Here is a 26,000-nt window from a genome sequence, read left to right as displayed (position 1 = left end):
CATATCTCTTCATTTAGTATTACCATCTTCTGGGAGGTTTGGTGGGAAAGAATTTTCTTCCTCATGAGGGTAAGCAAATGGTGCAACTTCAAAGGCATTTTTAGCAGGATCTAAACTTCAATAAAGAGAACAGACAAAAATGAAACAGTGTCTTTCACTTCACTTTTTATGCTGGTTCACTAATGTGAATGCAATTTATTGTTCAGTCAGTGGCAGGAGTAACTTTTCTGAGCCTGGGAAGTTTTTTTTTTAAGTCAATAAACAATAATTCACATTATTGCAGAAAGAGCAACTTTGGTTAATGGGTTTTGGCTGTGCAATACTGTTGATGCTAGATATACTCACAGTGGTTTCTATCAACATTATACTGTGTCTCGTGAGAGATTAAGAACTATTGCAGGATAGGTCCAACAGCTGAACATGAGACAAATTCTGTGCTGCTGCTGCAGAAGTTAAGCAGTGTTTTAGTACTTTCTGAATTTAGAGCAAAGCCAAAGTACCAGTGCCAAGACTTCTTTAAAGGGGTTTATTGGTGTGCATTGTAATTAAAACCAGAATTAGTTTTCTAATAGGACATTCATTTTCTAGAGAGCAATTGCAGCTTGGCATAAAGTAATACATTTTTAAAAACAAGTGCCAATCTGGGGATATCCCCAGCATATGTTGGATGGCTGATTTACCAGCCATGTGTGTCCTACTTATTAACAAGAAAATTAAATATTTTCATTTAAGATAGTTATACAAATAAACCTTTGGCTGTGCTGTGATTTCATTAAAACCTTAATTGTTTAGAGAGCTCTATGAGAGTGTGTGAAGTTGGGTCAGTTTTACTGTCCAGTGTTAGTCTTGATCGCAGATTTACGACAGGGCTGGATTTAATCTCTTGACTGATCTTTACAGTAGTAGGCCTGGGGTGGGAAGGTGTTTGTGTGTTTCAGGAGATAGGTAGCTCTGTCTGTGAAGTGGAAACACGGTGCTGGGTTTCAAAATGTCTGAGCAGCCTTAAAATGAACTAGCCAAGGGGTGGTGGGGAATTGCTCTGTGGAAACAAAATAGGTGTTGCTTTTAAATCAGCGTCTTAGTCTGCACACTGTCACACCTTCACACATGGCTGTAGGCTCAAATCTATTTCTCATCAAAGCAACTGTAGCAGAAGGGAATATTGCAACCATCTGGATTGCAAAGATCAGAAATAACAGTCCTGTGGGCAGCACCATATAAACTGGCTTTTATGCCACTTGATTAATCATTTGAGGGTAAGGACAGAAAGATGTTTACCAGGTCAAGCATTAATTTTTAAAAATACTTTAAAGTCTGATTTTCCTGGGTTTCTGATGGTGGTATGCCTTTGAATAGAGTTATTATATTTGTAGGTTCAGCATCTCAACTAACATTGTTCCTGAGCATGGGAAACACGGGCACCTTAGATGTCTCCAAAGGAGAGTTAATTAGAAGAATGAGCAGTTATCAAATACACTGCAGCTCCACTGTTTAATTCTGATGATAATTTTCATGCTGGGTCTAATACAAATGAATTCACTTATGGTTTATTAATCCACTGCGAGCCTGTTAGGGTATTCAGCAGGAAAAATGCTGAGAGTTACCAGAACAGATTTAAAGTACTTCCGTGAGTGGAGAGCAAATCAGAGAACTGTTTTTTTCCTCTTCTTTTTTCTTTCTGCACTGTTTTAACTGAGTATGGTTTCTCTTCCCCCTTTCTTCACTTCTTTAGGACCCACGATTATCAGCTTTAATTTTTGACAAGCTTCAAGTGCCTGACTATTTACAGAAAAACAGGAATGAAGGAGAGAGCAGATGCGAAACTTGTGCCACTCACTTGAATCAGCTGAAGCAGGAAGCCATTCAGATGATGCACACCCTCAGCCAAGCCAGCTACCCAGAAATGCCCGACCTCCTGCCCAGCGCCGGGGCAGTGACCAGCATGGTACCCAGGATGGTCACTGTCTCTTCCCAGAGAGACCTGCCACTCATTGCTGGGCAGGTAGGCAGGCAGCCTGGAAAGTCACCCAATCTCTTCTCTGCGGCAGAGAGGAAGAAGGGACTTGGATGGTCTCAAGGCGTGGGCAGTTTTCCTAACTCCAGCGTTCAAGTGACGGTGGCCCCCAGCGGTCTCAGTGGTGCCCTGAGCTCTGTCACCATCCAAGCTCAGCAGTACCTCGAGGGCATGTGGAGTATCTCCAGGGTGAACAGCTTCCTGCCTCAGGCTTGTCTAGTAAGTAGTGATAATTCAGCTGCTTGAGTTTTGTTTGCATGTGTGTGGACATGAAGAGAGACACAGGCAAAATCTGAGATATATTTATCTTAGTGGAGATCAGCTAATGATATTCTAAGCCATGTTTCAAGAACTGAAGAGTTAAAGAGCTTTGAATGATGTTCTATCAGATGTCACAAGGAATTTTCTTTCTTATCTCACATGGCGAGATCCTTCAGATGTTTTTGCACCTATTTTAGCTTCATATTTGCAGGTGATGTTATTTGTCTGTCACATACCTGGTAACCCCTTTAGAAAAACACAAAAGGCCAAGTTTGTCACACATGAAGCTCTAGGAGTTTCATGGGATTGTATCAAAGATGAACTTGACCCTCAAGTCTAGTGCTGAGCTTCTAATGCTGTGTACAGTTCAGCAGTTGCTGTTGATGGACTGTGATGCAGAGCATTAATCTGCAGCTTAGATGTGTTGCAAAACAGTTTGCTGCTGAGGAGGGGGCTCAGAAGGTTGCTTCAGAGCCACATGCCTGTAAATGTCACTGCACTTGGATTTTAAGCCTTGATGTTGATTTCCTGTATTCTGTGTGCATTTTATGAACTCTTGTGGGAAATGAAAAAGCTTTATAGAGGTGCATGCTACCTTTAAAAGCAAGTTCATTATGTGGCTATCTATGGAACTGTGCTAAGAAGAAGGATACAATATGTGGCTGGTTTTGACTAAGATTTATTCCTGACCAGTTTTCAGGTAGTGAACGGGGGAGTGTATACAGTTATGAAGTGTGTACACTTTGAAGTAATGGTTTTCACTTAAAGATGATGTAGCAGGTCTTGCGAGGTCAGGTATGTTGGTGCCAGGCAGCTTTAAATTTAACATAATGCCTTATGTACTGTTGTATGTAAACACTACCTAATATTGCTTGGTAGCTTCAGCTGGTTGAGGTCCAAGATCATCAGAGATAAATATTTGAGTGCTGCCGTGTAACATTACTTTTTCAGGCTGACGTTGTGTTTCCTTCCAGAAAAGGCTTGGAGACTTGATTCCTCCCTCCCATACCTTTCTCTCATAAGGAAATTCAGCTACCTTTCACCTCTGAGGGGTTCCCATTTAAATCCAGTGAATCTCTGCTGAGATCAGATCATTCACTGAGAAAAGGGAAAATGGCCCATTCAGCTCTTCATAGTTTATAAGGAAATGCTGCTGTGAGAGCTTTTCTCTAAAATGTTGGTCCATGCATTAGGGATCAATTTGGCCATATAAGGTGTATGATGTTACCTTTAAATTGCCTTTTAAGTTCTTTGTATATCACAGAAATAGAGAAGGAAAAAGCTACTGGGCTAAGAAGCCTGCCCTCTGAAAGCAGAAGTATTTCCATCTGTCTGCTCATTCCTTGTCTGCCCTTATTCTTGTCCTAAATAATTCAGTAACAGCCAGCTCCAGATTTCTTCCTGCTTAACCACACTGACTGATAGATGTGGTTTTCCCTAACCACTGCGCTATTCTAAGATAAAACTGTTGCCTCATTTAACCCCTGTGAAGGAAAAATGTGTATAATGCACCAGAGCTTAAGTGTGATTTAGAAATGTGCAAAGAAACTCAGTAGCCTGGAAAACAGTGACCTTTAACGAAAGGACAAACACTGTGAGTTTGTCTCACTGTGAGGCAGCTTGGATGGGATCCAGTCATCTGCAAGGATCATTTAGATTTATAAGCAGTTTTTGGAGAGAAGCTAGTCTTCAGTTGTTTTATCTCTCCTCTCTCTTTATTTATTTTATTCATTTAAACCCAAATGTAGTTACTGAAGACTGTGAGTGCATCTCTTTCCAGATGGTGCTTCTTGTGTCTGTCTGAATTCTTCCACTGCCTTTTGTATTGTCAAGAACCTTGTGTCTGATGAAGTTTTTTGGGTGGGTGAGGCAGAAAGTGCTTCCCCTACGCTCTTCCCCTGAGGAATCACAGGTGTTGAAGGAAATAGGATTGGAGAAATTTCGGGAAACAGCTAGTCTAGCCCTTGTCTAGTATAGTATCCACTGCAGGACATTCTTGTCCAATGCTTATCTTACCTCGTCTTTTAATATTTCAAAGACTGGGATTTTCTGATTTCTATCGATTCTCACATCTGAACTTCCTTCCCTATTAGAAAAGTTTATTTATTTACTTTTTTTTTTTACAGGTTAGAGAGTTAATTTTGTCTTTTCTTTCCTGAAGTTAGGGACAGGGTTTAGGTTTCAGATTAACCCAGAAGAGAGCTGTGGATATACATACTTTTAGTGACGTCTGTCTTTAGTAGTAGTTCCTGTCTTGTGGAGAAAAGCTGGTCTGGCTAGAGGAATTCTGGAGCAAGAACTACTGCAGTAGAAAGAACAGTATTGAATATACTATTTATTATGTGTGACTGGATCTTGAAGTCTTCAGCTTCCAGTTAGGCAACATACTGCACAAATGCAGAAGAGAAAGATGGCTCTTTTCCCAGGGAGTTTCCACTCTTGGTTGTGATACCAGTTATTTTGACCACCCTGTAAATACTCCTGTTTCACTGGTAATCTGTACTTATGCCTTTTTTCCTTGTGCAAGGGTACTTGAAACAGGTGCTGAACTCTCTGGTGGGAGGCTCCTATCCAATGCCTACCCTCCCAGTGATTTAACCCACTGCTGCATATGAAGTGGCCATGATTAATTTTATAAAATTGGGAAGACAAAGGTAAAAGCTGGGGTTCATCTCAAGTATTTTTAATTGCCAAAACCCCAGGTGTTTATTATCAGATAATTACTGAGGATTCCTTTGTGGCTGTGGAAGACCAGCAGGTACTTCCAGGAGATGCTTTGTCCTTCTCATCTTGGATGTGTGTCTTGGCCTGCCTGTGGCTGAAGGTGCCTCTGGCTTCCAGCTGGTGCTGGTGGAGCCCAGATAGGTCATGCAGAGCAAATCCTTTTTTGGATGTGGGGTGCTCTGTCCCCAGTGCCTTCCGGGTGGGAAAATAAACCCCAGTGTACATCTGCCAAACCTCAGGAGACCTTGCAGCAGCACACATTTCTCCAGGATCCGTATTTTTTATTCATGGTTAGTTCTAATAGTGGCAGTAGTGGAATTGTCTGTGGAGAGAAAAAAAAAAAATAGATTTGATTTCTGCTCCTCTCATCTCCCTCCCCAAACTCGCATGTATTACCTTGTAATGTCACTTATGGTTGTGAAAACACTTCTGGGCTGAATGTTGGGGGTCAGAAGTGCAGGACATCGTAAATTTTTAATATGTGTTTGGAGTTCAAGTGTGAAAAATCCATTATATAGATTATAAATTTTTTGAACAGGAACGTGTGTTTGAAGTGTAGTGTGGGTGCTGCTCAAGCCAAAATAATAACCATGGGCTTTGGGAGCCGTGAAGAGGAACAGTAATTAAGGATCTGGAGGAAGGTTTAGGGGAGGGGAAGACTAGGATTGCAACCAAGGTTCAAAAGGTGAAGATGTAATCAGCTGCTTTACCCAAGTGGCCTGTTGTGAAAGATTACAAAAAATAATCAGCAGTAGCAGTGGTAAGTTGTCTGAGCAGACAGTGAACACAGTGGAGGGGAGGGAGCTGGTATAACTCTGGGTAAGGCAGCTGATTTGTGGTGAACGCCTGACAACTATAATTAATAAATAGTTCTATATTGGTGTTTTTAGTTCTAGACCTGACAAGTGAATATAAGGTTACTACTCAAATGAAAAAAAAAAAACATTAATAGTGTTCAGCACTGCTACCCAGTTTAATGCAAAAGGAGAGGACTGAGGGGAGTTTGGGCTTCCCAGATGTGTTGGAATCTGGCTGAGAGGTAGAACATTAAAACCCCTGAAAATACCTTTTACGCCTATTAGAAGTAACTGCATTTATTGTGTATTGTAGAAAAAAAGAGGTCTTACTGTATATTTTAAATTGACTGTGTTATTATTATGCAGTGTTATGTACTGCATAAAAGTGCTAAAGTAGCCATGCCATGTGCTATAAAGACATCTCAGTGAAATAGAGCTGATTTGCAAATTGCTTTTTCTTTCATCTTACACAAAATGAAATCCTGGTCACATTGTATTTCTTACTTGAGTATATACAATTGGCCCTGGATATAAGGCAAAGGATTGTGACTCCTTGAATACTTACCAGTCTGTAAGTGGATTTAAAAATATATTAAAAAATGCGCCATTAAGAAATTGAAAAAGAGCACTAAAAAATTTGAAGTACCTTAAGTAAAACTTTTAAAGCCTATGTATGTAAAATTGTGAAATTATCAAAAGGTCAATGTATGTCCCTGAGAGTATCCACAAATTTAAATTTAGGTATGAGTTTATTGCTTGGATCTGTGAGGTTCAGAGAGGGAGGGTTCATCCACAGCACAGCACATGTGAATGGGTGCATAGACTCTAAAGTTAAAGAACTTACATTTATTTGTCTTACATGAAAAACCTGTGAGTTATTTTAGTCACAATTCAGGCTTTTCCTGTAGTTTGAGTAAGTCTTCTGCTTACCCTAATCTAAACCAGATGGATTAATCTGAGAGTAGTTCAGCCTCTGTTGACTTTCCTTAAAGCCTCTTTGTTTATAGAACGGGTGACTTACATTTTGTTTAAAAGATGCAATAAAAAGCTGACTGTGGAAAACAGAACAATGACAAGATTTACTTTCCAGCATTTACTTTTTTTACTTTGATAAATGTCATACCAAATGGATTTTTAAATTAATTTTTAAAACCCTTCTTGATAGCTTTCTCAGTGACCTTTTATTAATACAATGTGGGAAATATATTTTGTAATGAAACAATTAAAATACAGTGCGTTGACCATAAATCTTGTCCGTGAGACATATGGATGTCTTTGAGCTTTGGGACATTACTCAGACTCCACGTATAACATCTTGATCCTCAAGAAGTCAATGTCAGACAGATGGTGAGGCAGGGACTGCACAGAGGCTTTTCTGTTTTCCCTTTAGCTCCAGTGTTGTTGGTGCCACTGCTCTTGTAGAGGAAGTACATAAAGAAAAGCAGGTGGCAGAAAATACTGATCTTCAAAGTTCGTGTTGGTCACTCTCCATAACAAGTCTCAACAGCAGAAAGAAATCTTTTGGTCCAAGTTACTAGATGCTTTCTCATACTAACATAATTTCTGCTCCCAGGGAAAAGACCTTTCCTGTGACTGCTGCATCTCAGCTGCGCAGTCATGCCTTGCTTCGAGCTTTGCTGCCTTGGCAAATGCAGAGGGAAAGGTGTGATGTGGGAGGACAGCACTGCCACTGTCAGTGCCCCTGATGCCTTTTCCTGGTCTTAAAATCAAGAGTCAAACACAGTTAGAAGGGAAAAAGGGATTTTACCTCTCTATTTATTTTAAGGATCCTTAGGTGCACTGCGTCCAGGTGGAATGCACCTCAATGCACACCGCAATGCCCACCCCCAAAAGATCTGGTCTAGCATTATAGGTCTTAACTAATTAGCATATCTATCAAAAATTCCCCAATGAGAGGCTTGAATGAGCCCCCCTCCCAGAGGAACCTTCTTCTGGATGGTTCTCTTAGTTTACAGAATGTGTTCTGGAGAGGACCTTGTTGGGGTCTGGGGCTTTCTGATCCCTAACTATGAGGCTTCTAAGATGTTTAGTCTCCTAGCTTGACACGCAAGTCTAAGAATGTAGGCGAAAAGCACTAAGAATACAGAAGCTATAAAAAGGTATAACAGGGGTATAAAAGAAAAGGCAAAAAATCATCATGGCATCACCCCAGCAACCAGGGAGCAGACTAGCTTGGAAAGGGTGGGTTGGAAATTCAGCCTTAAACGTGCAGCTGAAAATGTAGCCCTCTGTTTTGTGCAGTTGCTGGGACCTTTATGGTCTCTTAGATTGTCCCCAGTGTAGGGTGCTGAAGGTGAAAACGAGGTTACTTTTTAATGTATTTCCAGGTATCAGAGTGATACAGGAAAAACATTAAGAGTTAACAGAAAGGTTATTGGCTACTAGATGTAAGTGAACATTTTCTTAGGTGAGGGTGTGGATTGCATTTCTTTTTTATTGTGTTTGACACTTCCACCATAGTATTGGTTTTACAGTTGTGGGGCGGGGTAACTGTTTGAGAACTCAGACCCTCTTGTGGCTCAAATTACCACCTGTAACCAGTTCTTTTGATCTTTCACCCCTCCAGGCTAAGCAGTTGTTATTACAGCTCTCAGGAGGAAACAAGTCCATACTTGCCTCTCTTGCCAATTGAAGTCAACAGGAATGTTTGCCCAGACTTCACCTGTAACTCATCAGAGGTAGATTTAAGACAAGTAGACTTTAGAGATTATGTGGAAATGATAATCCACTGGATTTACGTTTGGCCCACAGTTCATTCTCTCATCTGGCAAGTGTATCATAAGCTACACTAAATACCCCAAATATTAAATTTTCTACTCTTGCCTTTCAGTTTGTTTCTTTGGCCTTTTCTGTTCACTTTGCTCCCTTCAGCTTCTTTTGCTTCCTGCTGGTCCATTTATACTGTGAATTTGCTCCACTATAAATCCTCCAGTTAACTGATAATCAGTGCATCCCATGCCACCCCAGCACTTAGAAGTCACTGTACAAGGAAGAGTCATACTTTTTGGCTGGAGCTCAGAAGTGGTGTCATGTCAGAAAGAACAGCTTTAACGAGGCTACTGTTGCATGGGCTACATGGGTTAAGGGTGGGCTGCAGCTGAATAATACCCTTTGGCTTCAGAAGTTAATGCAGCAGAGAAACCAAATAAATTCAGGCTGAGCTCAGACCTTAGTTGTGTACAGGCTGGTGGAGGGGAAAGTCTTGCAGTGGTGTCTATATAGAACATGAAAGGAACTGATTTGCCCAGCTGGATGCAGGTAGGATTGCCCAGTTGTCCTGCTTGTGTTAAAATAGAATTTGAGCATCTCTTTTTCATTTGGAAAGTGCTTTGAATTTGACATTTTCTCAGTAGGCTGTTTACTGGAGTGATGGCATGTTGAGGTTGTGGGCCTTAGGATGGTTGACCTGTGCACAGTATGTGCATTGCTGAAAGCATCTCCTGCTGAAAGCATCTCCTGGCATGAGCAGCTGAGCATGGGGCAAAAATTGGTGCTCTTTGTTACTTGCAACTAGAATCACTGAAGTGCCCTGCCTGGTAGCTTCTGACAGGAGGTTTAAAAAGCATCCGTAGAAAATGATGTATCTATTTTTGTGTTTCAGCACTTAGGAGAGAATTTATGATGTATGGAGAGAGTTCATAGATATTTCAAGCATTTCATATGTATGTGTTTAATGGAATGGATTGCCACTTTAGTGAACATAGCATCAAATCAGCTCTGTTAATTGAAAAAGATTTTTCACATTATTGCTAATGATGTGACACAGTTTTGTTAGAGATGGTGCATAAAATAGTGCTACTTCAAGTGACGTTAATGTATGCATTTAAATTCCTTTTTTTCCCATTTACGTGCATTATTGATTTTATTTCATTGTTGAGCAGCTAATGGATTTATAATTTGAATACAGTCACTGTAATCAATGATGGGATTATTAGACTTACAAATAGAACTTTAAAACTACGATGAGGTAATTTCCCAGTGACATTGTAGAGAGTGGGCTGCCCAGTCAGGAAGACTGAGTGGATGAGGTCCTCCAAAGACAGATAGGAACAACCTCATGTTCAGAAGTCCTGGTCCCCCTAAGGGACTTCAACCACCTTGATACCTTTTGGAGGGACAACACAGCAGGGCATAAGCAATCTAGGATGTTTCTGGAATGTGTTGATGATAATTTTCTTCTCCAAATGACGGAAGAGCCATTGAGAAGAGGTGCTATGCTGGACCTTGGTTGTGGTCAGTGACGCAGAGTCTACTTGGAGCCCTGAAGCTGGTGGTGTTCCCCAGGGTTCTGTGCTGATTCCAGTGTAGTTCATCTTATTCATCAATGCCCTGGATGAAGGGACAGAGTGCAGCCTTGGGAAGTTTGCTGAGGAGGAATGGCTGGTACCCCAAAGTGCTATGCTGCCATTCAGCAAGACCTGGACAGGCTGGAGATGTGGGCAGAGAGGAACATAATGAAATTCAACCAAGACAAGTGCAAGGTCCTGCACCTGAGGAGGACTAACCCCATGTAACATCACAGACTGGGGGCTGATCTACTGGAAAGCAGCTCTGGGAGTCCTGGTAGACAAGAAGTTAACCACGAGCCAGCAGTGCCCTTGTGAACAAGAAGGCCAACGGTATTCGGGGCTGCATTAGGAAGAGGATTGCCAGCAGGTCGAGGGGGATGATACTGGACACCTGCTCAGCCATGGCTGAGGCCACATCTGGAGTGCTATGTCCAGTTTTGGGCTCCTCTGTTCAAGAAAAACACAGTGCTCCTGGAGAGGGTCCCGTGGAGGGGCTGTGAAGATGATGAGGGGACTGGAGCATCTCTTTTATGAGAAAAGGCTGAGGGAGCTGGGCCTGTTTAGCCTGGGAAGAGACAGCTGAGTTAATTCCTCTGCATTTGCATAGCTGCTGCTATTTCAAATCTGGATGGGTTTTTTCTTTTCTGATACCTTATCTGAAGGAAGCATTTGAAAGGTGGTGTAGGCACGAGTCCATTGCTGTGGTTTTGGTGTTGTTGGGCAAAGATAATGGATCTGCCATTCAGAACTGTCCCAGTTCTGCTTCTCAAAAAAGAAGGTGATGAAGTTGTGCAAGGCAGCTGGCTGTTTTAGGGGGCAGGTGGCAGTGGAAGGATGAAGAAGGGGACAGTGGTCCTTGTTATGCCTGGCTTGGGAATGGTCTAGGTTTAGTTTGTTCATGCACAGTAGCTGTGTGGGCATCCCCTTGAGTCTCATCAGCATCTACAGATGACTCTGAAGTACTCATAGGGGATATGGGAATAGCACAACCTCCTGTTATTGGTTAAGCTAAGATTCTCATGAAAAGATTGAATGGGAATGATAAGAACATTAGTAATGTCCTGCTGAATCTCAGCTGCAGCCTGTCTAGCCCAGGGCTGTCTCCAGCAGTGAAGCTGGAAATGGTATTTAGGGAGAGCTGTGGAGCCTGGCTGCTTTCTGCAGTCTTCTTATACTCCCCAGCATGCTCAGTTGGAGTATTCACAGGGACACATACCTGTCTGTTGCCTTTAGGATCTGTTTAGGGACCTGCTGTTCAGTAATTTATCCAAACCCTCTCTGACCCTGAAACTCTCTAGCTCCACAGCCTTCTCTGTGCCAGCAGGTTCCATGAGTTCACTAGCCCAGTGCAAAGAAGTATTTCACTTTCACTCAATTTATTCAGCACCTCCATGATTTTATACACCTCAGTCAGGCTGTCCTCAATCTTCCCTTCTCCAAGTAAGAGTCCTAGCCTCCATCATCTCTCCTCCTGGGGCAGCTGCTTTATCTTCTTGACCATTTACTTGCTTGTCTCTGTCATTCCCCTGTCTTGAGATACAGCACTAGGACTCAATATGTGGTGCTCATTATGTGGACACTTTGCTTGTTCTTTGTGCCCTGCCTTGTGATATCCAGAATTTCCTTGCTGGTTTTTTTTTTTTTTTGGCTGCTGCTACGTCTTGATTTAGAGGAACTGTCAATGACTCTTAGAACTTCCAAGTCGTAGCTGCAAGTTTTGAGTTCAGCATAGTTGAGTCATTTAGGTTGTTTTTCCCCATATATGTAGTCTTATCTATGTCAAATCTCACCTGACACGTCTTTGCCCAGTCACACTTAGGAATTTATTCTGGGATTCCTTATATTGGCGTTTGGTTACTTGAAAGAGCTTTGGGACATCTGCAGGCTTGCAGATTTCACTCTAGTCATGGTGAATCATGTCTGGGTTACATGGCCCTAATACTGGGAGACAACAGCAGGTCAGCAGAAACACCCACAAGAAAAGAGTGTCATCTGCACAGCTCTATCCCTAACTTGGGACCTCGGTGTCCTTCAGCAATGATTCCAATGATCACAGCTGTCCTTGGCTTTGCAAACTTAATGCTGCTTCATGAGCTTGCCTGTATTGAGCTTTGGTCTCTAAATATGGATGTAATAAAGAGCCAGTTTTCCCTTCAGGTAATGAGGGCTTGTACCTCGTCGGGTGAGCTACTAGTGAAGGGTGCTTTCCATGTTGTATCTGTCAGGCAAACTGATCCCAAGGGATGTTCTTTTTAAAGAAGCCACATCTAATATATAAGCAGTTCAGGTGTGATTGAGATAGAAATCAGCTATGACAATCCGTCCACCTTTGCTTTATTTGATGACATTGTATGTCAATCATTATAACAATACAGTGATTATAATGAAATTGGGAATATGGTAATTTCTTTTGCTAAATAGAGAGTAATCAAGATACGGTGAGATTCTGGTTGAGTTGCCCAAATCATGGAGAAGTTCTGTTGTGGAGTCAGGAAGGCGGCACAAGTTCTCCCAATTCAGAGCTCTGTCTCCTGTGTTTAGTGGCTGTTAGAAACACATCTGGCCCATGGAAGTCAGTCCTAATGGAAAAGCATTTGTCTTCTTGTAGGAAACCCAATCCTGAAATGACAGAAATTTGCATTATTATGATCCTGTTAATAAATTTCTTTGCTTGCTCGTATCAACCTTTGACAAAAAGCAGGGATTCAATTGTATATTTGTCCATTTGAATAAATACCCAGAGCAGTACACAGCTATGTTTTTGGCTTTGGAGGCTGTAACTATCGTAATAAATGTCAGCAGGGAGGGCTCTGGGCAACACTTTCTGATGCTTGCCTAGAGGCATTAGAAGAAACAGTTCCTCTAGGCTGGCTGTTTTAAATCCACTGCACATGAAAAAATTCTGTTTTGAGAGTGTTAATGTGTAGCAGGATCTCTGTCCTTGTTGGTAGCTCGTTTCATGACCTCCTGACTTTTCAGGTGGTGGGATTACATGTGCAGATAGGGTGCTGTTCATGTGAGTGGTGGTCAGATAGCTGTGAAAAAGGAAAGAAAAAAGAACATTGCTTGCTGTCTCTGTGGCTGTTGGTATCCTGAGTAGCTGAAATGAAGGAATTGGTCAGTCACTGTCTGCTGACATCTTTGCACTACCAGAGCCCTGCCTGCAGGGATTGCCCACATTCTCAATACAAAGAAAGGAATGAATGACGCTTCATTTTGTAGGATGAAGCCTGCCCAAAACCCTAATAAATTTCTCAAGGACCAAGGAGCATGGTTTAGGAGAGATCTGGGTCAGATTGAGATCAAAAGCCCTTGGTCAGAAGGGAGAAGCTGCTGATTCCCCATCCTTGTACTGCCAAGGATACCAGTGCTGGATGTAGCTGGGTGTGGGCCCTGCCCAAAAAGATGAAGAAGCACAGGCTGCTGATGATTTTTGGTGGTAAAGATCCAAACCTTAAACCTCTTTAGTAATTCAGATATTATTTCAAAAAGCAAGCGCTCTGAGGTTGTCTTTGGATCGCCTATATTACTTTCCAGTCTGTGACAGCAGATGGGCCTCCTATTTCTATTTAATTCTACTTCTCTATAATTTTTCTCCTTCTGCCTCATCTTCAGAGATTGATGATAAGCCAGGCATTAGCAACTCTTGTAGCTGAAAAACCTTTTTTCAGAGAAGGGATATTATGCTCTGCATTTGATTTACATTGAACACGAGATGCATATAAAAGTCTGAAACTACAGGTTTAGGCATTCTTGTTACCACATTGCAGCTGCAGGTTATAAATGACTGCAGTAGTGTACTGTAGTTATAAAATGCCCTACTTATTTTATAATGAGCCCTGGCAGAAACAATGTCAAATGGCAGTAAAAAGTTTATCCAGAACACGTTTCACTTCAGCCTGGCATATGCTGCCCTGTAAACTTCATGTAATGCTCGTCAGGCAGGAGGAGACATTTCTCACAGGAGACGCATGCAGGACTTACCCATGCTTCTGGAAAAGAAGGGTTTATAGTGGGAGCATTATCCAGCTCGAGATTTACGTCACGTTTGTTCCAGTCAGTGGTAGTAGGTCATAAGAGTCTTTGCATGAATCATTTAGGTGGAAAATTATTGTTTTATCATATATAAACAGTAGATTTAATATATTACAAAATCATTACATCAAGCAGTTTTTACAGTTTAATTGACTGTGATGTTCTAGGACGTTCTAGTCAGAAAGGGGAAAATAGTGAGTTAAAGTAAGTTCTCAAAATTCTCTGTCTGCCTGCTAGTCTAAAAGGGGTAAAAAAACTTAGAAAAGGGGGGGGGGGGTTGGAAATCACCAGTACAGACTCAGGCTGTACCAGAGCAGTTAGAGCTTCACCTGCACAGCCCTGTTGAGTGCTTCCATTATGGGACCAACTTTCTGAAGTAAAATAAATTGTACTGAGTTGTGATTCTGATAAACAGATGTGTGTCAGACTCGTAGAGGCTCTTCTAATTTTCTTCATTCCCTCTTTAGTGATTCTGTTCTCGATACTCTTTTGCAGCTCTATCCAACCTTCTGGTTTTCTTTTGCCATGACAGTATTATCCTGGGACTGATCTGTTTTTCTGTAGGTTTTTATAGTCCCATGTTTTACTTGCCTGTCACCGGATACATATTTTACATGTGTTTCAGAGACCAAGTGGCATGACCTAGCTTGGATTTTTTGGATTCCTGGACATTCTTTGGACAAAGGTCAATGTCCAGAGAATGGAAATACTCAGAAAACTGGAAAAAATACGGCTTAGTTTTTGGCTTTGCACTTCAAATGCGTGAAGAGCTGTTAGAATTGTAATTGGCCTTTGGATGGTAGTGGCCTGACAAGAGTCCTGTGTATCTGGAAATTCCATCTAGGGCCAACTTCTTTATAGTGTAATTTTGGACTAGTCTGACTTGCTTAAGCCTGGGCAGATGTTTCCTGCCATCTAGTCACAACAGTGAGCCTGTGTGCTGGGAGTCAGAGATGGGACAGGGGATGCCCCTGTTCTGCCCAGCACACCTCCACCTCCGTACCCTGAGGATGTCAGGTCATCTCCATCTCATCCTGCCCTGTCCCCCAGCCTTTGGCTCTCTTAACTGGGAACAACTCAAGCTGTAACTTCTTGTGGTGGCCCTGCCAACTTCAGCTGTGTGTGTGGATGCTGCCAGCTGGGAATGCAGCATGGCTAACTTGGTTCCCATGTCCTCAGGATGGGCACTGGGACCTGGTCCCAAAACCCTCCTGTCCATGACACAGGCACTGCCGTGAAGCACCAAGACATTGCTCATTCCTGCACATGTAAAATGCTTAGTTTGACATTTTCAAATGTTGTCCTTGCTGTGCTCTTACTGGTGCCAGTTTTCATGTGGTTTTGGAGAGAGTAGACAGAAGGGGTCCTATAGAGCAGTTTTGGAAATCCTTCCTTTGAGGTTTAGCTTCTTTCCAGAGGGGTTTTTTTTTTTTTTTTTTTTTTCCCCAATGGCTTTTGTACAGCAAACATTTTCTTAGAAAATTGAAACAAACACTACTCTCTGGATGTGGAGCCCTATGACATTTTAAATATTCAGTGCAGTCTGTAACACTTTATAGTGATAAGGTTGTGCTTTCTGCATTTGATCATTAATGATTTATGAAAATTCAGTAAACGGAGAAGCACAGTTCCCTCTCAGCTGCAGTCTGGAGCTTCTCTCTGTGCAGACTTGCATGCTTGAAAAAGTCAAAAGTTGCTCACATTCCTCCAAAGAATTCTGTTTTCCACACACAGTCCTCAGAAAAGTACTTGTTGAGATGAGGGAGGTGCATGGAATAATGCCTGCATTTAGTTTAGAGGGGGGAAAAAAAAAGCCCCTTTTTTTTTTTTTTTGTGGTGTGGCAAACTGGAGTGTCCAGGCCTGGGAAGGTCCCATTACTTGTCTTTAGTTTTCTTGCCTCAGGGTAAATGACCCGGACCTGACAAATTTCCTCATACGTGGGCCTTCCTCATCTCCTGTGAGATGTAGCTTCTCAGGGAGAGCTGAATGTGGCTGTGCTGGAAAATCCTGCCACTTTGGATGGTGCAAGCAGTCCTTGAAATGAATCCTAAACTTGGAAGAACTTTTGTGGTTTTTCAGTGTCTCACCATGCAGCAAAACTAATTTTACCTCTGTATTTAATATTAACTGGGTAGTTGAAGACAATGAAAATTATACTGCAGTAGTCTTCTGATGATTTTATCTTGTATACCTTCACTTTTTCTTCCTTTAGAAGAATCAGTGCCTTCTCACTGGCTTCCCGTCATCCTCTTTTTATGCTCACACAGAGCTGAGAATAAAACTTACAGAAACAGAAATCACAGTTTGAGTTTTCAAATGTGTCTAATGTGGGAATGGCAATTTATCCAACTTAGATATGTTGATTTGGAAAGTGTATTAACCATCTGCCATCTGAAATACCAGGTTTGATTCGGATATTTCAAGTTACATGCCTTATATGTCCACAATCATTGGTCTCTTAGAAATGTAGGCTTTTAACTTCTCATAGAAATAAAAAAGTGGTGTAAAAGGAATGTGTGTTACATGTGGCTTGTATTTTTGTTAAGTGTGAATAGTTTTTACAGGAATTGATCTGTTAACAGATTCCAGTCAGTTCTTACAAGTCTGTTGCACTTTGCTGTAAAATTCAGTAAAGTTTTGTGCTAACTGTACAGATTTCATATTTAGCTTTAGATCATGCCATCATTTAGATTATGCATTAATTAGTCTGATTAGTTAGAAACATGTTACTGCTCCTGTCTTTTTTTCCAAATCTTGCTTAAACGCAATTTTCTTTGTGTCAAGGTCTCTTGTCTAGTATAGCCCCTGTTGAAAGTGAGTGGAAAAATATGTCTTGGGAATTTGACTTGAGCCTGTAATTTTTAATCTGAGACAGCAGCTTGTGTGGCAGAGGGTTATGGTTGTCTTCCTGACAGAATGTGGAGGAGTATTCAGACACAGATGTTATCCTTCCAGTGGTTGCAGGTTGGGTGTCCTCCTCTTGCTGGCCATCATGGCACTGCTGCTGAGCAGGGCTGTTCCTGGTGTGCCACTCTGTAGGCTCCTTGTGCTGGCTCCAGAGGTTGTAGTGTAGATTTTTTTAGTTTGTAAAGGTCAAGACCACGCATTTGTTGCTTCAGTGCGTTAATGATCAAATACCTGCTTTATCGACCCCCTCAAGGTTCATTACTCCATCACTTAGTTATAAGCAGTTAACCACATGAGTGGATCTGATCCTTTTCCAAGCTTTTCTGTTCCTGGCTGTCATTGCCAGTAGATCATGGATAGGATGGACAGACAAACTCCCTTTTTAAAGCACTTTTTCCTGCCACACCATTTCTTTGTGCTAATCTTGATCTCTAGCAGTGCTTGGTTTTCTGCTTTCATCACAAAGAAATCTGATCTCATGAGATTCCTGTATTACAAAGTGAAGGGTTTTGCAGAGGGTTGTTCAAAGTTTCCAGTTTGGCTTCTAGCATGAGTAGCTTCACTAAGATTAAGTTAATCTGCATGAATATTATTTTGTGTCTCAGATCTCTTAGGTGAGCTCCATAAAAGTACTTTTTTGTGTAGCATTCTATAGTAAAGCATTAGTCAGCCACTCCATAATACTGATAATAGTATTAATCTTGAAAGGGCAGACCTTCAAAAGAGCTGGGTGCACTTTCTTCTTGTTGACTTTGTTGGGAACTGGGAATATAGCACTCAACCTATAGGACTGAGTTCAGATGAAACTCCAGACAGGCTTTCATGCACCAGTTGAGCCCTACTTGGTTGGTAGAGTTTTTTTCCTTGGTACCTAATAACTGGCTTGCCTCAGTTCTCGTGAGAAAATCTCTGTTTGTATTGTCAGTGTATGAGAAAATTGAGGGTGTGTATGTAACTGGGAATGCCCTGTTTCCATGTCTGCATATCTGTAGTTGTAAAACATGATCTATGGCAGCTCAAAATCTAAAATTTGGTGGCATCCCAGGAAGTACCTAATTGTGCTTGTGCTTCATTACAAGGCTGTCTCCTTTCCTGGAATCTATTTTAGCTAATTAGTTGGAAATGTCAAAGTAGTATTTCAGATGACAGAAACATCATATATTATCATACATGAAGCAATTAACTCTTTTGACAAATATTTATTGTGGTGTCATCTTTAATTAAATCTTCAGGACTCCTAGACATAGAGCAGGTTCTTCCGAAAAGGAGCCTTCCCAGCACTGTCAAGGAGCATTTGACTGATGGTGCTTAATTGAACTCAGTACTTGAAAGAGTTGGTCGCCTAAACATGAAGATATAGACCTGACACAATTTCACAGTACAGATGTCTGATATTTTGGCAAACTCTCAAAACAATTGCCCCACTCCAAACTGTGTCTCAGACACTGCAAATGCTTTATGCTGGAGAAGATGCATCTCCAGTCGCTCCTGTTCTTCCACTGGAACGGTTTGCAGGAGAAAAGTGTTGTACATTTATGCTGCTAAGAAAAATAATACTGAAAACCAGGGCTGTATAGATGTTTCTAAAAAAATCAATTTTCTTTTATTCAGTTCTTGGGGTTATTCATGTGGAAAGATACTGCAAGTGTGACTGTTTGGTTAGTTCCTCTTAAACAGATAGGTCTTGTAGGTGATGTGCCACTGAGAAATAATTCCTGACAGTCATAACTGAACCAGATAAACAGTTCTGCCAGCTCCCAAATAACACTGTAAAACAAAAGGGTTCTGCTTACCGTTTTCCATTTCTTCATGCCTGTCAAACTATTTAAGTGTGCATTACTCCTCACAAAGGTTCTCTGTGTTTTTCTGCTCCTCCGCTGCCTTCATGATTTTTACTTTCTCTGTTGCTGATCCTACTGTGGTACAGTTGTCCACCTGTATCACTCCTCACCTGCCGCTGATCTTTGCCTTCACCCTTGCAAAGACACTCTTTGGAAGAGCTGCATGAGATTTTTCCCTGTCATGGGCATGTGTTAAAGTGTACTAACCCGTACGTATGTCTTTGCTTTTATCAGGCAGAAGCAGCACCAGAAAGCGGCCGAGATGTTCCCAGTGCTCAGATCAGCTCAGGGCAGCACAACTCCGACCCTGCGGGAGCCAGCGGCACGGCGGCCTCCCAGAGCGTGGTGGCTCCAGCCGGGGTCTCAGCAGGTACCTCGGCTGCAGCTTCCTTCTTCATAAGGTAGTTCTTCCTCCTTTCTGGTTTCCGTAACTGCTTGTGGGTCTCCAAACAGTTGGGAAATGCTGTTCAGTCTTTGCCATGGTGCTGGTTGATGAGGGGTGGAGTTGGTCACCTGGTCATGACTGTGGCTTTCTGCTGCCACTGGAGAGCAGGGATGGGGTGGGGATGTCCCGATTCTCCCTCTGGAGACTTGGAACCTCTGTTGACCAAAACCCAAGAAAATATGTTTTGGGCTTTGTCTGGTCCTTAATGGCCATCTCCACCGCAAGTCTGCTCTATTCTGTAGGTTTCCTTGGAGCAAAAGCTGAAGTAACAAGTCTTTTTCACTCAGATCAAAATTAAAAATAAGTTCCATTTTTATTCAGTAGCATGGCCTATGTGTCCAAATAAAAGCTTTTCCATAGTTGGTAGCAACAGTTAAAACAGTTTGACATTCTTTTTTTAGCAGTAGCCCAGAACAATCTTTTTTTTCCATTCTTGTGTCTTATAACAAAAATGATACGTTAGTTTTGTTTGGATGTTTGTTGTAATTAGCAGTGTTGATTAAATGCAATACGCTGTCAAGCAGATGGTATTTAAAAGAACAAAATTCAGGGCTTTGTACTTGCATTCCAACTCCTTTTTTAATTCACAACTGAACATATTTTGAGACAATATTGAAAAACGTATGTCTGTGAATGGCACTAAAGTAAAATTTATGCACCAAGAATCTGTCTTAGAATGTAATCACAATGGTAATTGTATTGTTTCCTTTTCATTGGTCTTTAACATGTTCTGTACCATTAAATAAATGATGTTTACTGTAAGTTACAATCTGACCTCAGGAGCTCAACTTTCCAAGTTCTGTTTTGATTTGTCAAATCCCTGCATATCACAGTCTGTCTGTGAACAAGAGGTTGGGAAATGACTGCCCCAAGAGCACTCTGTGTAAGTTAGTGGATTGTCTCTGTGCTGTGGGTTTAAAGTCAACACAGAGAAATAGATGGTTTCCTGCAGGGATGATTTGTTTCATTCAAGAATAGGTCTCTGAAATCAGTGGGAGTGGAGAGGAAAGGTAAGGGGAGAAGCTCAGATGTCTCCTTTCTTGTTTAGTTACCTAAGCAAGGACAGACACATCCTTTCCAAAAGATCTAGATGGGACTGCAGCACAGCTTTCATTACTGTATTTCATACTGTGGGTATGAACAGTGAGATTTTAGCTTAATCTACTTTGGATTTATTTCAGTGTTAATCTGTATGTCATAAGCAAATGCAAAGATTTGTCCCTTTTGCTGGGGAAGCCAGAAAATAAAATACCTTCCTTGAAACTAAGAGAAAGAAACCAGTGCCTAATAGTCTAAAATAAGACCCAAAATATTTTCTCTCAGTGATGCTTTTGTCACTGGTCAGCAAAGCTATTTTTTTTTATTTTTATTTTTTTTATTTTTATTTTTTTTATTGCGAAGTGATTATCATTGGCTTAATTCAAAGATCCTTGAAGTCAGCAGCAAGACTGCAAATGACATCATTGTATGCTGGATCAGGCCCTAATTGCATCTCATGAATCTGTCTTTGCCTTGAGTGAATCAGACTTTTATAGCTTTAGCAGCTCTGTGCTAGCTAAAACATTTTAAAACCCCATTAGTACGTTGCTTATTCCCTACCCATGTTTCCTATATTCAAAATTGATTCTCTTGAATCTTTTAACTGAAGGACAGAGCTGATGGAAATTTTTGTGCACAAAGCACTTCTTTTCTCATTCTGTTGTTGTTGAAACACAGGGAAAAAAATCTCACAAAGGCTGGGAGAGAGAGATCCATCACTGATCCCTGGCACTTGCAAATAGGTTGAGCAGTTTCTCAGGTGGGTGCAAAGTCCTGGCCAGGCTGCTCCCCCAGCTTTGGCATTAAACTCAGGAGAGGCTCACTCTCCCATTGCTCCTTCTCTTCTGACTCTTCTGCCATTGGGACCGTAATGGATCAAAGTTTTCATGCTGAGTCTTCCTCTCACCCTCAAGCCATGCAGTCCTCTCAGAGGGAGGGGAGAGGAAGAGGAGGAAACACTCAACAAGGATGAGTGAGAAACAACACAGATACTGGCAGAAATGGCTTATCCAGGGACCACAAGTATTAGGATATCACCAGTTTGGGGAGTTTTGTTCCGTGTTGGTGGGCTATCAAGCTTCTTTGCTTCAGCCCGTCCAGTCCTGTCTGCTTCTCTTTGCACCATCCAGCCTTGAACGTGTTGAGGAAGAAGGTCACCCCTGCCTTGACTCTTGCAGCAGCACTCACTTCTCTCTCCTCCATCTCTCTGTTCAGCTAATCCTCTCTCAGGAAGCACCTGGAGATGAAAGAAGAGTCATGGCTGTAGTGTTCTGCTGTAGTCCCCGTTCATTATATTTGCTGATTTTTTCCATACTGCAACTCCTCAGCCACTTAAAATCTGAACTTCATAGCAAAGCCAGTGTGTTACTCATGTTATGCAGAGCCTGATACATTTTGTTCTTGTTCTCTACTGGAATAAATGCAGTTAATATATTGACAATCACACAGACACACACATACATATTTATTTTTTGCAAATCATTGGCCTCTCTTTGACCAAGTCTACTGAGGACCTTCATCTTCTTACATGAGCCTTTTGTAAAAAGATCCATGGTTAAAACTTTGGCTTGTTAAAAGGGCTGTTTTGCCTTAGGAATAAACTAGCTAGGCAAAAATATGCATATATGTTGATGTCCAGTTTATTTGCGTGCAGGGTTAGTTACTTTGGAAGATAAAGCCTTCATAGGGTGCTTGTGGAAACTGCATCTGTGATTTCCTGAGCGACAGCATCACTAGATAGAGATTTTTTTTTTTTTTTCACATGAAGAAAGGATTCCAATCTTATTTTTCATGAAACAGCATTCACTGTGTTTGTACAGGTCCTAGCACAATTACCTGTGACATGGTTTCCTAGCCACATATAAATGCCTTTTTCACATTAAAACTGGAGTCTCTATTTGCTGAAATAACACCATTATACTCTTGCTTGTGGACTCTTTTCTGCCTGGGAAGGGAGATCTGTGCAGGATTTTTTTGGTTGGTTGTTTTGTTTTTTTTACTCCAGTTTGTTCCTTGATGAGAATCAGAGTTTTGTGTTTGTAAGGTCACAAACTGAAAAGACAGTAAAGCGAGTTCATGTCCTCACCTGGAAAATAGTAGATAAGAAATGCAACAAAAAGGATACCTGGTGATAAGAGGTACCCATGATTGAAATGAGTATCTTTAAGACATTCTTTGCAAGGAATGCATTGATTTTGGTAAGCATATGTGCAGTCCAAATCTACATATTCATCCAAAGCTCTTTCTCATTTGAATGTCATATTTAATTTCTTCAAGCTTAATTATGTTCTGCTTAAAAAAAAAGTATTTTATTCATTACCAAGAAATGCAGAGAAGCGCTAAGTATTTGAAATCAAAGCCAAATATTAAAGACAGCAGACAGAAGCGTATTAAGAAATTAAATCAGTTTTAAGCTTTTTTCCTCACTGTGATCTGTCACAGAAGGAGGAAAGCTTTGATTAACATCTGACTGTGTCACGCAAGCAAATTGCCAGACATTACTCAGTGGTCGTGTTACCAGAGGACCAGAGGATTTAGCAGAAAATGGAGCTTCTCAGTAGGTCACTGGCAGAATGAGAAAGCCAGGGCAAAAAGCACAGCTCACGTTCATGGATGGCTGTGAAGAGACTCCCAGTTCACCCTTATAATTCAAGAGGAGTTTATTCTTGCATTCTTCAGATTTTTAGAATGCAACTGGCTTTGTCCCTTGGTGTGGCATGCACTGTGCCTTGCCTAGTGCTCCCACACTTTATACCAGTTTCCAGGTGGGGTTTTTGTATAAGGGACCTGAACAAACTTTATATTACTAAGGGAAAATATGTGAGATAGTTGTAGGACCCTTCTGTGGGTTATGCTTGCAGCTAAGTAAATATTGTCATATTTTGTTATAAAGCTCTAATAAGCTTTATAACAAAGTTGGGTTTTCTTGTCACGTGAACAGCTGGGGAAGAGAGGAAATGGTGTTTCCAAGAGCAGGCAGGAGAAGGGCAGCGAGGAGGAGAATGGGCATGCACTTGGGAAGAGGTTAATGGGCTATCTGACAAAAAATAAAATACCACTCCCTTGGGAGGAGAATCAAGACCCCCAATAAATCGAAGCTGTCACCATTAACGTGCCATTTCTGCCTGTTGGTGGCTGGTGACAGTGGTGGCAGCAGTGCCTGTGCAGCTGGGTGGGGATGTGGTGTTTGGAGAACAGGGATACCTGCCCTCAGTGCACAAGCTGGAAGGAAGATTTGAGCTGTGGCAGGGCAGTGAGGAGGAATCAAAGCTGTTTAGAAGAAAATAGGTATCTAAGTAGGCAACCTTGAGTGATGTTGAGCAGAAGACAATCTGTCCGTCTTCTAAAATTCTCATCTTGTTTGATGTTGATCTTTTCAAACTGGTTTGCTTACAGGGTTGCACTTGCTGCTGTGGAACTGCTGCCTTTGAAGAGGGGAAATAACTTTATAGTTGCAACTCCCTTCCCTTGTATCCACCTGCTTTTGTTTTAGAAGTTAGTCTTCCAAACATAGCACTCACTGGTTTTCAGGTTTTTAATTATTTTCAGTGTTGCTGGGCTTTGCTAGATTAAAACCATTTAAGATAATAAATCTGGAGAATCACAGTGGTGAATCACACCCATTATCTTTCCACTCTCCTCATCCTCCTGCATGTTTGGGAAAGCTGTGTCAATTTGGGCATGATATAAAACATTGCACATGATACGCTTTTTGCAAGCAGATTTTCTTAACAAAAAATACAATCTCTGAATAATGTAATTGAACATCTGAAGAGTTAAAATAAGCATAATTGTCTCTTTATAGAGTCAGGATATTCCATCATATTTTAATGCCTGTGAATTTGGATTAAAGAATCTAATTATTCACTAATGAGCAGTAATGGTACATATAAACTAAGGGTCACTATCCTATTACAGGCACCTGATGGTTCACTGATAAGCATTTGGTCATTAGATTGACCATAAAATATAGTCAATAATTGAGGTTACTCATAGAGCAGACACCTTATCAGCTTTAGGCATGGTGGGACAGCTTGTCAGTACTCTGTGTCCTGATTGTGCTGTGACTGAGCATATGATTAGGGTATTGAAGCAGTCTGTATCTAATGAAACTGCAGGAAAGGCATAGCAATATTAGCACAACCACTAAATGACTAATGTGTTTTTGTTCCAAGCCTTAGACTCTTCAATTAGTTCCAATAAACTCTGATCTGGTGTAGTGGTAGGCAGAGAATTCAGATATTTTTTGTACAGGCTTTCATTACACTAGTCAAAATTTATAACATTTAGGGGACAGATGAAATCTGTGTGGCTTTGAATGAAAAATGGTGGAAATAATAAAGCCTGTCATTACTGGTTTTACTTCATTTTTTTCAGTTTTATTTTTGCATTTTTAAAATTTAGAATACTGAGACAATGCCTAGTGCCTGATTTAGAAGATGAAGCTGATAGCAGCAAATTAGATGTCTACTTTTTGCTTTAAAGTCCATTCATGCAGTTCATGTAGGCTTGTGCATATAGATCTAAACTTAGGATGTGTTCTTTAGCATTTTGTACCATATGGAACATTAGTCAAATAGTCTCATCTTGAAAGCTTTTGTAGAGATATTGATTTTGCTGTGCTTCAGACTGTTGCAAAGAAAATAACCTCAGAACCAATTCTTTTATGATTTTTTTTTTTTCCTTGAGGATGCCTTAACTTTCATAAATTATTTACTATAGTGAAGGATGCAAAATGTCTTTTGTCTTTCTGAACTGCTGTTCAGGCTTCTCTGGTGCGACCTTGGAAAGTAACCATAGAAACATGTTAAAAGCATCAACTGAAAATCAGTAGTTCAGTTTGACAGTGATGCAAATTCTGTGAAAGAAGATTATGATGTATTAGGAACACTTGAGGCATATATTACTGCTAACCTGTTAAACCTGATTATTCCATGACTATCAATACTTTCAGAATTTAATGCAGGGGGAAAAAAAGAAAAAAAAAAAGAAATACAATTTTTAAAATAAGTTGCCATGTTTAAGATATTTCTAGGTAAATCACTTCAGCCTGTCATTCTCTGTCCTGTTAAAAGCAAGAATTATATTCCTGGTAAGCTCATAATGTAGTTCACAGTTCCCTGTATTTAATAGCTGTAAACTTCTGCCCAGTACCCTGCTGGGATGCATGGGTATCCTAGCTTTGTGTGGAGCTGGCACAAATTAAATCTATTTGACAGATAATATGAATAACAGGGTTATGCATAAGTAGTAGTTCATTAAAAGGTGAAGAAAACATGTGATTCATTGGATCCTGAGTTAGAGATTTTTGTGCTGACCTGTGACAGTTAAGCTAGCCTGTGAGGTTGAAACAGAAGTCTCTGCTATAGCTGCAGGTAACCACTGTAAATTCTTGATGAATCATGGGTCAAGAGAAGAAGCAGAGTCACTTGTTAAGGCTTCCTCAGTAAGCATAACCCACGCCCAAGAAATCCTGTGTTGATGTGATATGGGAAAATTTAATTTGAACTAGTTACCTCAGAAAGTGGGGTACAAGCCCTTCCCAGTTAGGGCTGCTTTGCTGGCAGGCACATCCAAAAGCCATGCCTGGTTTGTCCCTATTTGACAGTGCCATAGCAATATGACAG

General features: G+C 41.0%; 1 protein-coding gene across 1 annotated transcript in view; it reads left to right on the top strand.

Moving 5' to 3' along the window:
* Nucleotides 1–26,000, top strand: part of KIF26A (kinesin family member 26A) — a 101,551-nt gene that overhangs the window by 30,890 nt on the left and 44,661 nt on the right. The window contains 2 exon segments of the mRNA XM_039552474.1: nt 1,733–2,233; nt 19,125–19,291. Of these exon segments, the coding sequence (XP_039408408.1) occupies nt 1,733–2,233; nt 19,125–19,291 (668 nt within the window).

Source organism: Corvus cornix, chromosome 5 (assembly GCF_000738735.6).
Source record: "Corvus cornix cornix isolate S_Up_H32 chromosome 5, ASM73873v5, whole genome shotgun sequence".
Classification (NCBI taxonomy): domain Eukaryota; kingdom Metazoa; phylum Chordata; class Aves; order Passeriformes; family Corvidae; genus Corvus; species Corvus cornix.
Note: the sequence above shows the minus strand (reverse complement) of the source record. Positions and strands in the feature narration are given on the sequence as shown.